A 16,043-nucleotide genomic window follows, 5' to 3' on the forward strand; every position below is an offset into this window, starting at 1 on the left:
TGAGCATAAGGTGTCTGTGGCAGTGTCAGCATCTAGAGATGCAAAGTTGGAGGGAAGAGAGGATGTCACTTTAGGAGAGAAGGTGCTAGGGGAGAGAGCGAAGGTTCCATCTAAAGTAAACGCGTGGTGGTGTTGGTGTAGTGCATGTAAGAGGAGCATGTTGAAAGTGATGAAGAAGTGGTCAGAAATGTGAAGAGGTGTGACTTTAATGTTATCTGTGGTGAAGTTACGGGTGTAGATGAGATCAAGCTGGTTTCCTGATCTGTGAGTACAGGCTGTGGCGAGGCGCGTGAGGTCGAACGAGGCGGTGAGGGTGTGGAAGTCAGAAGCATAGGGTTTCTCCAGGTGGATGTTGAAGTCCACAAAGACTACAAGAGGGCCGCCATCCTCCGGGAATGATGAGAGCAGCACATCTAACTCTTCAATGAAGTTGTGAAGAGGACCTGGGGGGCGGTAAACTACAACAACGCTGAGCTGAGTGGGAGAAGTGATATTGACAGCATGATATTCAAATGAATAGTTGTTGCATAGGGAAGATAGTGTGGAACATTTCCAATTATTGTTGATAAGCAAACCTGTGCCTCCTCCTCTTCCAGTTTGGCGGGGAGTGTGAGAGAAGGAGTAGTTTGTGGAGAGAGCAGCGGGTGTGGCTGAATCTTCAATTACCAACAATGTGATCTTGATAACTTGATATTTTGAGTGATTTTTGTCAGGGATGATATCGGAGTCAAAAGCAGTTTTACCAAATTTATTTCCACAACAATTCACACCCAGAAGTGGCACCAACTTAACTCCATACAAGACGGAATTTAGGAGAAACCGGGGCTGGGAAAAAATGGCTCGAGCGCTCGGCCGAAAACAGTGGAAAAGGAGGTAAGTGTAGTCCGTATGTCACAATAGGTGGTACTAGTGAGGCGTCTCCTAAGGGAGAGGCGTGAGACAAAAAGTTCCGTACAAGAGGGTGAGGAAGAGTCTGCAACAAGTGGCGTTAATCCAAAAGTCCCGTTTGCCGGTAATAAGTAGAGAATCCTCCACGGAGATGAAGATCGATCAACCGAAGCTGAATGTCCGAACCCGTACCCACGGCGGAAGAAGATAGCACAGCCACCCAGGTGTCTTTGACTCTTGGTGAAGAGAAGTCCAGCAGGGATAACTCCCCTATGGCAGAGAGCTTGCAACAGTCTTCCAAGAATGCTCTGGGTGAGGTCAAGCAGCCGTGGTCGCTGGGTAAACAAGGCAGAAAATGCAGACACCCGGTAGTGGTAACGGCACTGGAGCCAGACAGGTCAATGGTGAGTACTAAGTAACAAAACAAGATTCAAGATTACAAGACAAGATAACACGACTAGACTGGAATGCTCGTAGAGCAAACACTAACGATCCGACACAAACTAAGAGAAGCACGAGAAATAAGAAGAGGAAACAATCAGTGTGGAACAAGAAACAGCTGGAGAGAGAGAGTGACACCAGGTGATGCGAAGAGAGCCAAAAGTGTTTAATGATTAGTAGACACGAGGGACTGGGTCAAAAAACACTAAGCTGAGCACATGGTGAACTGTCAGACGAGATCAAGTGTAAACACACACAGAGGACAAACAAAACAGAAGTGCTAGACCCAGGACCCGACAGATTTTATGCTGTTTTTTCCTTTAACATGCCACTACTGTAGCTTCATTCAATACAAAAACAGGCTAGTTCCTGATCTTTACAACTTCTTTATTTACTTCTTCAAATGCATATACGTAAGTTATATACATAAAATTGAAAGGTGAGTTTACCTTGCTGAGCCCCATTCGGGTTACTGCATGCTTTCTTTTTCATGTTATAACGTGTTAATTATTTGAACCCGGTGTTCCTGATGTTCCAGGGGATTGAGTTAAGGTCATTCAGGTTTAATGTAACTCTCAAATCTAATGAAGTCAGTTTTAGTAGGCAGGTAAATTAACCTAGCCAGTCCCCTCTGGGTAAAATATGTTCTTGTTCAAGTTTTCCTCAACTCATTAATTTAAGATGTAATCTTGTGTTAAAGGTATTAGGCTATCATGTGTTTCAAATAAATGATTCGGGATTTTGATCTAAAGCAGTTAGCACATTACAAAACATAATATAATCCAACATATAGAAATACATGACATTTTGTGTCAGGAACAGGGACATGCCTGTGAGAGAGAACCCAAGCGCAGGCAGCGGTACACAAAAACTTAACCTTATTAATATAAAACAAAACCCACGATGGGGAGTTGAACACGGTCACAATTTAATATAAAAACTTGAAATAAAAGACTTCCCACAAGGGGGAAAAACATGAAAACAGGATAACTAAAACTTACTATAAACTGATGGAAACAAGACTATGTAACATACACGACGTGAGGTAGGGAAATAAAACAAGGTAAGGAGTAGAAAAGGCAAGGTAATCCGACAAGGCAACACAGCAAACATGCAAGGTAACATCCAACAAAGCAAACAAGCAAAACGAACGAGCACAGGACAGCAAACACAAGGGCATTAAATAGGGAGACTAACAAAGGATAATTAACAAGGGACAGGTATCGGGGATGAAACACTGAAGGAAAGCTAAACGAGGAAACGAGAGGGGCGGGGCCAGAGACGAGACCGGTGAGAACGCACATTATGTCGTGGCCGACAATAATATGTTTCTCTCCACACAAAACAAGAGGATCTGCCATGATTCTGCCACAAGACCAAGAAAGACATGACATGATGAGGCAGAATCATGACAATTTTGTCTGTTTATATAGAATATTAAATCTAAAAAAATTTAAACACAAGATTACGTCCTAAACAAATGATTAAACAGTGACCAACCTACGATAAATAAGTATTTCCTATAATATTTTACTGATGCAGGTGGTACTGAAAGATTCAAGTCCTGTTGAGCGGATTCAACACAGCTGCACATGTGTTGCTGGAACAACATTATGCAACCACTGTGTTGCTTTGCTGTTCCAGTCAGCACATTACTCACAGCTGAATGTGCCGGCGGTCCCTCCTGTGCTAAGCAGTACTGAAGGAGAACAGCAGTGGCATAAGCCCAGAACTTTGGTAAATTTGCATTATCGAGTTGAGATTCCCGCTATCCATGAAAAGTTCTTTGAGTGTCTTGAAAGGCACTATAGAAATGTAACAAATTATTATTATTATTATAGACCTGTTGGCTATATTTTCTAACTACATTCAACTTCTAACTGTATCCGAATAACTTGATAGGGTATAAAGCCAGGCCCTGTGGAAAAGATGGTTGTGCTGTCTGCTAAACCAAAGTGTAGAGCAACAACAGAGAGAGTAAGGTAAAAGCTGAACATTATAGATTTATTACAATATGTTACATGTTTGAACTAAAATACCTGTGTGGATATGCCCCTTTCCACTAATGAAAGTTGTATGTTCTACACAGGAGCACACTCTACAAAGGCCTGAGTGGAGATATGCCTGATCTATCTGTCCTTCAGGTGAGTAGGAATATAACAATATCATATTTCACAGTACAGTATTTTATCAACCAAAATCTGTATACTAGTATATTCATATTTCATCGTTTTTTCCCCTTCCCTTTTGATTAAATGTACTATGGCCCCTTGATTATTCAAAAAGTCCTTTTTTTGAAGAATTTTTTAAAAGTTTAAATCAATAGGAGAATGTTTACACAAGGATCCAGCATTATGAATTTATGTGCCATGTATAATGTAATGTAATATATATATATATATAATATTGTGTATGAATCACAGGGAAAGTTACTGGTATGATAATTGTGGTTGTTTTATATTATATACACTGTAAAAAGTGAACATGTGCAGTTGTTGACTAAAAGAGCTATTTCTACCTGTTTCTACCCATAAAACTTATTTTGTTGGTGTAACCTACTGCAATTATGTTTATGTAACATAAAACAAGGGGATGTTGGTCAAACCTAATTGAGTTACATTGAACCAACATACAATTTCTAAAAGAAGAAGAGTTCAAGTTCAGTGAATCCCTTAGATTGAGGTAATCAATTGGAAAATAACAGAATATTCTATTTTACCTATTAATTGTGCGTGATGTTTAAGTTTTAAGTAGGCTACTTTTCCAATTGCACATGCACAAACCTCATTTGCACTTGTATATACGGCATTTGCAATAACAAATGTGAAATGGTCATACCTCACTTCAGCCGCCAAAGTTATTGCATTGTGCCATAGTCAGACCTATTGCTTTTGTGCTGTTAATTGTAGATGCATCGTATTGTTTACTAAGTTTGTTGTTTTTATGCAATGACAATTAATGTGGCTTGAATGGAATTTTGAAGGACAAAACTGTATTTTTCATGTTACTGTATAGTGCTTCAATGTTGTCTGTCACTTGGAGAGTTCACACATTTGACGACATTTGTGATTACAGACTTCTTTAATTTACATGCCTATTGCGCGAGCTTTGACACAGTTATGTCATGATTGGCCAGACTCAAGATGACAACCATCGTGTGTTAACGTTACATGTTTGTTTGTTTGTTTAACTACTGGCGTTTCAGGGGTGTGTGTTTATTATTCGGACAAATTCCCGCTAATGGCCACAAATCTGTTTTAAAAATCAGTAAAATTTCTTTGCATCTAATTCTATGTTGTATTATAGTATGTTTACCAAAATAAAAGTATAATGCGTTTTAAGTAAACACTGCATTTTGTTTTATTCATACTAATTTAGCTATAAATGCACTCTATTCCAATCCTGAGCAAAATGAACTTGTTACAGTGATCAGCACAACTGCAGTCAGGGTAATTCCGTTCATTACTATCTTTTTCTATATTTTGTTTAAAATGGGAAAATGAAATAATGAAAATCTCAAAAGGCTGTATTTTTAACCGTGAGCTAACATGTTTTCCACGCTCAAAAACAGGGGGCGGAGGAACTTCTCGCACTCCAGCAGTTCCTACAACAATAAAACTGTCACATCACGTTGAACAGCAAAATAGAAAAAATGGCGTAAATTGACCTGAAATATGCAAATATGCTATATTTATTCTTTAATATGCATTTTAAATTATATATACATTGTAGTAATATATTACAATATTTTAAAAATGACATAGCCTAAGCAAATGCAGCATCATATTATGAAAACTATTAATTTAGTTCCAATATATGGAAATATTTGTTAACTAATATGATGCGGTTCCTACCCTTTTGAATGAATTTTGAATGAAATAAAATAAGTATATGACTCCGCTTCGTGCGGTCCAGTGTCTCACGCAGCTTTGCCACGCAGATTTAACCCTGGAGAGCTAGAAAGATGTGGATGCAAACTACATTAATATTTGTGATATAAATATTTATATGAAATGCGCTAGGTTGCACAGAAGAAAGTCCAGTCTATAATCTGCCCTGTACGGGTTGTGGACGGTTGTTTAATGAGAGCAATGAAACATACTTGAAGAATCCCCACTGTACAGCAGAGGACTATTTGGAACTGAGGGACAACCGAAGACTTCGCTTACTGACCTTTGATTAGCCAATCAGCGGAAGGGGGCGTTTCATACCGCCCACATTTGAAAAACTAGTTTTCAAGTTGGTTATTCGTTTTTTAAACGTGAAGTTGAAAACGAAAAATCAAGCCGAATTCTCGTTTTTCCATTTTTTTGATGAACGAAAAACGAAAATGGCGCCGTTTTCTCACTTCCGTTTGTTCAAGTTCAAACTGAAAAACAAATGGCCAAAAGATACACGGACTTTTGAACTTGAACAAACGGAAGTGAGAAAACGGCGCCATTTTAGTTTTTCGTTCATAAAAAAAACGGAAAAACGAGAATTCGGCTTTTTTTTCGTTTTCAACTTAACGTTTAAAAAACGAATAAACAACTCGAAAACTAGTTTCTCACATGTGGGCGGTATGAAACGCCCCCTTCCGCTGACTGGCAAATCAAAGGTCAGTAAGCGACGTCTTCGGTTGTCCCTCGGTTCCGAATAAATAGTCCTCCGCTGCTGTACAGAAAGTATGTTTCATTTATCACATTAAACAACCGTCCACAAACCGTACAGGGCAGATTATAGACTGGACTTTCTTCTGTGTTACTTAGAGCATTTCATTTAAATATTTATATCACAAATATTAATGTAGTTCGCATCCGCATCTTTAGCTCTCCAGGGTTAAATCTGCGTGGCAAAGCTGCGCGAGACACTGGACCACACGAAGCGGATTCATATACTTATTTTATTTCATTTCATTCAAAATTCGCTGTTGTGGTTGTTGGGTTACCACATTTTCCCACAAGTTTGCTTCTGTGTACATTCCATCAAGTGAACCAAGACGAATTCAGAGTTTTGCTGCGTGACAAAGCTGCACGATACACTGGACAGTACGCAGCGGATGCATATAGGCCTACAGTGCAGTGATGTAGTCAAAGTGAAAGTGACCTATTTGTCAGATATGTTGATCAAGGTTCAGTCACTGTGTAGATTCCACAGAAAAAATCATTCAGTGTATGCTAAAGATTCTAGTATTTTATAAAACGTTTTTACTGTGATATTTAGGACTGGCACATGCGAACGATGACAACTGAGAGAAATGCTGACAAAAATACAAATTAATTAAGCCATCACGGGGTTATTATTATTATTATCAATAAATGCAGAACAACAAGCTTTAATGTGCAATTAGAACGAAAGTTTTTTCCTTTATGAAAAAAGGATAGCCTACATCTAGCCATCTTAAGCTAAATGATCAAACAAAAATAAATGCTAATTGTTTAGACTTACGGAGCCTCAATACAAATTACAACGGAACACAGCGAATTTTGAATGAAGTAAAATAAGTAGGCTATATGAATCCGCTTCGTGCTGTCCAGTGTCTCGCGCGGCTTTGCCACGCAGATTTAACCCTGGAGAGCTAGAAAGATGCGGATGCGAACTACATTAATATTTGTGATATAAAAAATTATATGAAATGCGTTAGGTTTCACGAGGAAAGTCCAGTCTAGAACCTGCCCTGTACGGTTTGTGGACGGTTGTTTAATGAGAGAAATTAAACATACTTTAAGGATCCCCACTGTACAGCAGCGGAGGACTTATTTACGTCTAAATAATAATAATAACCCAGTGATTGCTTAATTAATTTGTATTTTTGTCAGCATTTCTCTCATTGTCATCGTTCGCATGTGCCAGTCATAAATAACACAGTAAAACGTTTTATAAAATACTAGAATCTTTAGCATACACTGAATGATTTTTATTGTGGAATCTAAACAGTGACTGAGCCTTGATCAACATATCGGACAAATAGGTCACTTTCACTTTGACTACATCACTGCACTGTATCCGCTGCGTACTGTCCAGTGTCTTGCGCAGCTTTGTCACGCAGCAAAACTCTGAATTCGTCTTGGTTCACTTGATGGAATGTACACAGAAGCAAACTTGTGGAAAAAATATGTTAACCCGACAACCACCAACACAGCGAATTTTTAATGAAATAAAATAAGTATATGAATCCGCTTCGTGCGGTCCAGTGTCTCGCGCAGCTTTGCCACGCAGATTTAACCCTGGCGAGCTAGAAAGATATGCGGATGCGAACTACATTAATATTTGTGATATAAATATTTATATGAAATGCGCTAGGTTGCACAGAAGAAAGTCCAGTCTATAATCTGCCCTGTACGATTTGTGGACGGTTGTTTAATGTGAGCAATGAAACATACTTTCTGTACAGCAGCGGAGGACTATTTATTCGGAACCGAGGGACAACCGAAGACGTCGCTTACTGACCTTTGATTTGCCAATCAGCGGAAGGGGGCGTTTCATACCGCCCACATGTGAGAACTAGTTTTCAAGTTGTTTATTCGTTTTTTAAACGTTAGGTTGAAAACGAAAAAAAGCCGAATTCTCGTTTTCCCGTTTTTTTGATGAACGAAAAACGAAAATGGCGCCGTTTTCTCACTCCCGTTTGTTCAAGTTCAAACTGATAAACAAATGGCCAAAAGATACACGGACCACGGACCATTTCAGCGTACAAATTTGTCTTGCATCCTCCCTTTACTTTCATTTGAGTGGGTGGAGCTAGGAAACAAGAAACGGAAGCGAGGGAGAAAGTTGGGACGCGCAATTTCAGATATGAGAATCACCTGGCGCAACTAAGTAAATTCGATTCATTTTAGTTTGAGGTAAGTTGTGATGCGATTATTTTCTATTTAATGTTGTATGTAGTATAATACAGATAAGAAAAATATTGCTATATTTTAATGATACTTTACTGTTGGTGGGTAAATGCCACAGTATGTTGTCATGAGACCATCGAATTCCTTTAGGTGTCGTAAAGGAGGTTCAATAGGTCTCATTCTCATGTGTACGCACAAATTGGCGCGTGAAATCTGCGTACAATCTATTCGAGGAAAAAAACATGACTCACTAAATTGATTCTAAATTTACGAAAATAATATGAACAACTGAAACCACACTTAAGCAAAAATAACTTGTTTTGAGCACCCTTGTATGATGTCATCTTAACACGATTATAAGATATAATATTCTTATAAAAATCATAAAGCTTATTAAATATAATTTTAATAAAACGGTAGAAATATTTCATCATATAACCTGAAAAGCTGCGAGATGAATGACGCATACTCGTACAATATGTACAGCTGGCTAATAAAAGGTCTGTATATGTTTATTGTGCTGTAACTAGTTTTGAGAATGGCACACTTTGGAGTGGCTGATTTGTAGTTAGTACTACCAAAAGATTCTGTGAGTTTTCAGATTTCCCATTCATTTCCTATGTTGTGTTTTTTTTTGTGACCCTTTAATGTATACATATCATGTAATTGTTTGTATTCACATGGTTAATGCGACAAGTCAACAAGTGTCATTTCATTCCGATGAAGCTACAGTTTTTAAAAATTCACAATGTAAAATGTACAAACAGTCCCAGATGGTTAAAAAATTATAGATTAGTTGAGAATATATGGTTTTGTTTGTTCAATGTTAGTCTAGGCTAATTTAGGTTTGATGTTAATGTTGTGTTGATTGCAAAGCATTATGCATTGTAAACATAATTTGTGTATTTCGTTATCTTTTAGAATATTAATGTGAACATGCAAAGATTGTGAAGCATCTTTTCAAAGAAGATCTGAGCTCCTAAAACACTACAGACTTGACCATTACCACCATGGAACAAGTCATTTGTATCCATGCACATTTGTAAGCTGCCCCTGCCGCTTTAAAACCTGGAATGCTTTACTAAGCCATTTATCAAGACGCCATCCAGTGGAGCAACCACATCAAGATATAGCAACTGTTATACATATGTCATGTTTGTGGCTGCAATCAACTTTCATCAGAGAGAGAATACTTTCAACACATTAGTGTGCATCTTAAAAACCATGAGACAATCAGTTGTATGTTTTCTGGTTGCTCTTATGAAACCAACATTTACAACAATTTTAAAACTCACAAAAACAGAAAACACAGACATATCAAATTAGAAGACTTCAAGCCTGCGATTGTTGAAAGAAGGGCCTCTTCAGGCTTGTCATTTGAAACTGCTAACACATCAGAACTTGAGGAGTCAACCAATAATTAATGTACAAGCCTTGGTAATGCCAATGAAGACAAAGACCTCTTCATTGTCATTGAAGTAAAACTAGCTGCCAGTGTTGAAGTCTCGAGACTCTGACTCAGTCTTGAACTCGGTCTCGAGACCCTATTTTAATGGTCTTGGTCTTGTCATGGACTTGTGTGCATTTTGACTCGGTCTCGACTCGTACTCGAACATGTTCGGAATTGGACTTATGCCCGAGTCCACTCGAGTCCCAGCAAAAATATTAAATACATTGAAAAGACGTCCCTTTATGGGCCAAAAATGAAAGTTGTTTCTATAGCTTTTCATGGCGTCTCCTGATTGTGTAATATTGATGTCCAGTCTGTACAAAGTAAAAACTGGTTGAAATTTTGAGTTTACACATGGAAATAAATTAAGTGAGACTCTTTGAAATAAACTGAGCTGAATGATTTGAGTGCAGTAAGATAGCAAGCAACCACTGAATCAAGGTTAAAAATTGATGATTTGTCAATGTTCATTGCATTGAATCAGTATCACTTTTGTACCTGCAAAAATCACCATTATTGTGATCTTTTTTAGCTTTAGTTGAGCTCTTGGCTCTTCTATTTTAATGTTAAATTAGGTTTCCTTCAGCCATAATTGTGTGTTAAAATAAATTAGTTGTGGCAAAGAGATGACTACTTCTGAATGGTAATGCATGCATTTTGAAATTGTTTAGATCACTGTTAATAATTGGGTTTGGTTTATTAACGTGTCAGCTCTGTGGATCGGTAGTTTGATATACTGTGATTTTTTTTAGGAATTAACATATTCACAATCTGTTAAACCACTTTAACACACAACGACATCAAGAATCTGCATATGAAACTCAACAATGGTGACAATCAACAAAAGAAAGCTTCATGCTGCAATGCATGCTGGGTGATCTGTTTATCTGAATTATTTTGACGATTGTCATCATTGTTGAGGGTTGTATGATGAGGGTTGTATGATGAGGGTTGATGTCAGTGAAATATGTTTGTTTATTTTCTCTCAATACTTGTGCATTGACTAGCCAGAGCACTCAGACCAGTCATCAATTGATTAATAATGTTTAAAACTAATACATTTTATTACAGCCTGACAATTTCCATGAGAACAACCCCAACTTTTGTAAAAGCATGTCTGTCTTTCACAGTGCACAAGTGTTTTTAAAACACTACTACATGACCTGAATGAATTAATTTAACAAAAGTCAAGGATCAAGAGCCCAACTAAAGCAAACACTGATGACAATAATGGTTATTGTTGTGGGTACAAAACTCATTTCACAGAGTCTCATTTCATTTATTTCCATGTGAAAACTGAAAGTAGTCTGATAAACTCCAGATTTGACGTACGTCAATATCAGACGTTCAGAAAACGTAATAACATCGAAAGATGCAGAAAAGACGTCTTTTGGACATATCTTTGGTCAGGGGGAAGTCATAATTGTAATAAAATTACCTTTACAACACTTACTATGTGGCCTTTTTTACCCTCAGCTAATAATATTTTTAAACTCATATCAGTCTAAGTAAATAAAACACAGTGTACATGTCATGGTATATTTAATGCACTGAGCACTCAGTTTTATTGTTTCCACCAAACATTTAACATATTCTTGAAGATTTCTATAGGTCTCATCTCAGATCTCTTGTCCTAGGACTCGGTCTTGACTCGAACTTAACCTACTCTGGACTCGGTCTTGACTCGAACTCGACCTACTCTGGACTCGGACTTGACTCGAATGAGCTGACTTGACTACAACACTGCTAGCTGCAGTGCTGTTAAAGCTAGAGAACATTTTTCTTGTACCTAGCTCAGCTATTAATGATCTTCTCTGTGAGTTACTTATTTAATTGGCTCTCTGAGTGTGCCAGTTACACAAGACATTGTTTGTCAAGTCTTTCAGCATCACAGTTACCAGATAGAGGAGAGTGTACTGCAGGAGTTGGCATCAACACTTTGTAAGTCAAATCCTATTCACAGTGCAATTGCAGACAAGGGTCCTCTGTCTACTTCATGGAGACGTCAGGCTTACTATAAGAGTCATTTTAATGTGGTTGAGCCAATTGAATATGTATTAGACCCAAAGAAAAACAGAACATTCCAGTATGTACCAATTCTGAAATCTTTACAGCAGGTGTTAAATTGTCAACCCATCTTGGATAAAGTGGTAAACTGTACAGAAGGAACATCAGAAATACACACTGATACACCTGTGTATAAATCATTTCGCGATGGACTAAATTTCAAAGAGAATCCATTACTTACAGAGGGCTCAGTTATTTCTTTGATACTATATGTGGATGATTTCGAAATATGTAATCCTCTTCGCACGTCAAAGAGAAAACACAAAATTTGTGGAGTTTATTGGGTTCTAGGTAGCTTACCCCCATGTTGTCACTCATCTTTGTCATCAATTTATTTGGCTGCTTTAATCAAGTCTGAGGATGTTAAGAGTTATGGATACGGGAAGGTGCTGGAGCCACTGATAAGTTATCTTGTATTCTTAGAGCAACATGGTGTATTCATTAGCAAGTTGGGCAGGACTCTTAAAGGTACAGTTCAGTTTGTTGTTGCTGATAATCTTGCTGCACATAGTGTTGGAGGATTCGTTGAGAACTTCTCTGGAACTCACGTGTGCAGGTTTTGTACTGATGAAAAGTCTGACATACAGTCAACAGAAGTTAGAAGTGGTACTTTTTGCCTAAGAACAAGAGAAGCGCATGCAGAGCACCTTAAAACAATCAGAAAAAATCTACTGCCTAGTTACTGTGGTGTAAAGAAAGCTTGCATACTGTCAGAAACATTATCGTTTTTTAATGTAACCACCGGATTTCCACCCGACATTGCTCATGATATAATTGAAGGAATTGTGCCAGTTGAAATTGCCATGTGCCTGTCTGTACTACTCTCCAAGAAGTATTTCACCTTAGATGATCTAAATCAGTCAATACAGAACTTTCCTTTCAAGTAGACTGACAAAACAATCCGGCCTCATTCTATCCCTGTGAATTTTGCATCCAGAAAAAACGTGGGTGGAAATGCTCATGGAAATTGGAGTTTGATAAGATTTGTGTCTTTGTTGATTGTAAGTCTGGTTCCCAGTGAGGAAGATACTTTAAGAATGTCCTCCAGTCATTGTCAATGAAGAACATCTTGGTTACGGATGTAACCTCGGTTCCCTGATGGAGGGAACGAGACGTTGTGTCGAACCGACAGAATGGGGTTTGTCTTGAGAACCTATCATCTTCTGAGTATTTAGAAAAGGCCAATGAAAATTGGCGAATGAAATTTGCATGCCGGGCTCCTCCCCGGATGTCCGGGTATAAGAGGGAAGCCGGCGTGCTCATTCATTCACCTTTGGTCTGAGGAGCCTAAAGCATCCTCCCCCGACCGCTGGGGTGGGCGGCCAGTGTTGTGGCATGAGGGACACAACGTCTCGTTCCCTCCATCAGGGAACCGAGGTTACATCCGTAACCAAGACGTTCCCTTTCTGTCGGTCTCTCGACGTTGTGTCGAACCGACAGAATGGGGTTCCTATGGAAAACGCCACAGCACTGAGCCGCGTCACAATCTCTGCGGAGCGACGTTGACTGGCCTGGGCGAGTCAGACGAACACGCTAACGCGAAATTATGACCTTCCAGTGGAGAGGAAGGGGGACCCAGAGCTTTCCACAAAAGTTGGGAAGCCCCCTAACGCCGGCCGTCACGGGCGGAGGCCTAATTCTCTAAATGGCGAGAAGCCGCCCGGCACCGTACGGGCCACTGGGTAAGCATTATTCCCCCTGGGGGAAAAACGCTGCAGAGGCCACTACCTACCGTAGGGAGGAATTAGTGGAGACACCACATGGTCTCACCATCAGGGGAGAACTCATGGGAGGAATGTGCGGACTGCAGGAGTTAACCGCAAGGTGGGAGTCCACCTGGGGAGGTCATGGGTTGCCAAGGTGGGAACCATTCATGAGGATACATCAGACGGAACAGCCCACGGAGGGGGGGTTACCACGTCTGGAGCACTAGGTCCGGTTAGAGCTATGTGGGAGATAACTCAACTGTTCCCCGGCCTAAGGGGGCAGGGCTGCTCTGCCCAGCCTGTCCCCTGGAAGGGTGCTTAGTGATGGATGGAATGCCTGTTCTTTACCCGAGGGGAAAGAAGTGAGGCGGGATCGCCACTGCTCCCCCCGGAGGGGGAAGGGCTTCCGCAGGCGTATGCCCTACCGGCTGCCGGTCCCACACCTTGCCAGGATGCGGGCTGACACCGGTTCCGCGCGTAGGTATTAGAACCTCACGGAGTTGTTAGGCATAGCCCAACCCGCAGCTCCGCAGATGTCTGCCAGAGAGGCGCCCTGAGCCAGCCACGAGGGGTGTGCCTCACCCCCAACGGGCAGGAAAAGAGATCGGTATGCCCTAACGAGGGCATCCACGATCCAGTGCGCCAGCCTCTGTTTGGAGACAGCCCTCCTGCTGACCTCCGAAACAGACAAAGAGCTGCTCAGAGCTTCTGGGCTCTGCGTGCGGTCCAAGTAGAGGCGCCGTGCGCGTACTGGACACAGCACGGATAGGTTGGGTCTTCCTCCCCGGTGGGGAGCGCCTGCAGGTTCACCACCTGGTCTCTCGGGAGAGTGGTGGAAACCTTGGGCACGTAGCCGGGGCGGGGTCTCAAGATAACGTGAGAATCCCGGCCCCGAGTTCTAGGCAATCTGCGGACACGGAGAGTGCTTGCAGATCCCCTACCCTCTTGGAGGTGAGCGCAATGCGGAACACCGTCTTTATCAAGACTGAGAAAGAGCGGTAACTCCGAAAGGCTCGAAGGGAGCAGGGCCTCTTGAGGCCCGCCACCTAGTTCGCAAGAGGGTACGGAGCGCGGAAAGGTGGTCACCCTCTCGCGCCCCTTAGGAACCTAATGACCAGGCCGTGCTGTCCCAGAGGCTACCCAGCACTTGGGTCATGATGAGCGGCCGTAGCGGCTACATACATTCCCAGTGTGGAGGGGGAGAGGTTACTCCCCCGTCTCTCTTGAGGACGGGACAGCTCGTACCCGACCGAGCAACTCCGCGGGTCTTCTCGCCGAGAAGAGCACCAGGACGAGAAGAGGCGCCACCTATGGGCGTATAGCCGCCCAGTGGCCGAAGCCCTAGCCTGAGTGACGTCCCAACCGGACCGGGGGTGGGTCACTCAGGATCTCCTCGTCCCGTCCAGACATGGAGACCAGGTTTTGCCTGGGATGCCGTAACGTGCCCCTTCCCCTGGGGAAGCTGTTCGCCAGGGGGAGCGGCCAGGGGGGAGTTGTTGTCAGAGCCTCAGCTCCGAGAACCAAGTCCTGGTTAGGCCAAAGGGGCGTAACTAGTACCACTTGATGCTCCTCTTCCCTGGCCTTGCACAGGACCTGTGCAATGAGGCTCACTGGGGGGAAGCGTACTTCCGCTTGTCCCGCGGCCAGCTGTGCGCAAGGGCATCCGTGCCGAGGGTACCTCGGACAGGGAGTACCAAAGCGGACAATGGGTGGAGTCCGGGGAGGCAACAGGACCACCTGTGCCTGGCCAAACTGCCCCAAATGAGCCGGCTGCGCGGGGAGGGAGTCGCCACTCTCCGCGAGGCGTCGACTGACGAGAGAGCGCATCGGCTGTCTGGTTCAGGACGCCTGGGATGTGTGTGGCTCGCAGGGAGCTGATCACCTGCTGACTCCAGAGGAGGAGGCGTCGGGCGAGTCATGTTAGCTGCTGTGAGTGAAAGAATACGCCACAGCAGCTGTGCTGTCGGACCGGACCAGCACGTGCTTCCCTGCACGAGAGGTAGTAGCCTCCTCAATGCAAGTAGCACAACCAACAACTCTAGGCAGTTGAAATGCCAACACAGGCGGGGGCCCGTCCACCGCCCCGACACTGCTTGCCCATTGCACACGGCACCCCAACCTTGCAGGGAGGCATCCCAAAGGGGACCCCTGTCCGCAAGAAGGTCATGGAGACCAGGGGGCTAGGGTGTGTCGGCAGAAAAGCGTGTGACCATACGCCTGCTGCCGGTGTGCCACGCTCTCCAAGGAACTTGACTCTGCAGCCAGTGTTGGAGCGGTCGTATGTGCATCGACCCGAGGGGGACCCCCCCGCCGAGGATGCCATGTATCCCAGGAGCCTCTTGTTACAGGGGGACCGCTGACTGTCTGAGCTTCAGGCAGTTCAACACTGATCGGGCGCGCGCCTCAGGGAGGCCGCGAGAGTGCGGGCTTCCTTGTCGCGGGTCTCGCGACCCCCCCCCCGGGGGGTGAGCGGGGCCGCTCGTGAGGACAGAGTCGAGTTCCATACCGAGAAAGAGGATGCTCTGCACCGGGGAGAGCTTGCTCTTCTCTCAGTTGACCTGTAGCCCCACCGATCTAGGTGCTGGAGAACCAGGTCCCTGTGTGTACACAACAGATCTCGAGAGTGTGCCAAAACGAGCCAGTCGTCGAGATAGTTAGTACCCGCACACCTCC

General features: G+C 42.6%; 1 protein-coding gene across 1 annotated transcript in view; it reads left to right on the forward strand.

Moving 5' to 3' along the window:
• Positions 1-662: 662 nt before the first annotated feature.
• LOC130553021 (uncharacterized) overlaps positions 663-16,043 on the forward strand; it is a 38,927-nt gene continuing 23,546 nt past the window's right edge. Inside the window, exons 1-4 of the mRNA XM_057331759.1 lie at positions 663-1,292; positions 2,872-3,066; positions 3,232-3,311; positions 3,419-3,473. Of these exons, the coding sequence (XP_057187742.1) occupies positions 1,065-1,292; positions 2,872-3,066; positions 3,232-3,311; positions 3,419-3,473 (558 nt within the window). The 5' untranslated portion in view covers positions 663-1,064. The remainder of the gene's footprint in view (positions 1,293-2,871; positions 3,067-3,231; positions 3,312-3,418; positions 3,474-16,043) is intronic.

This window comes from Triplophysa rosa, linkage group LG4 (genome assembly GCF_024868665.1).
Source record: "Triplophysa rosa linkage group LG4, Trosa_1v2, whole genome shotgun sequence".
Classification (NCBI taxonomy): domain Eukaryota; kingdom Metazoa; phylum Chordata; class Actinopteri; order Cypriniformes; family Nemacheilidae; genus Triplophysa; species Triplophysa rosa.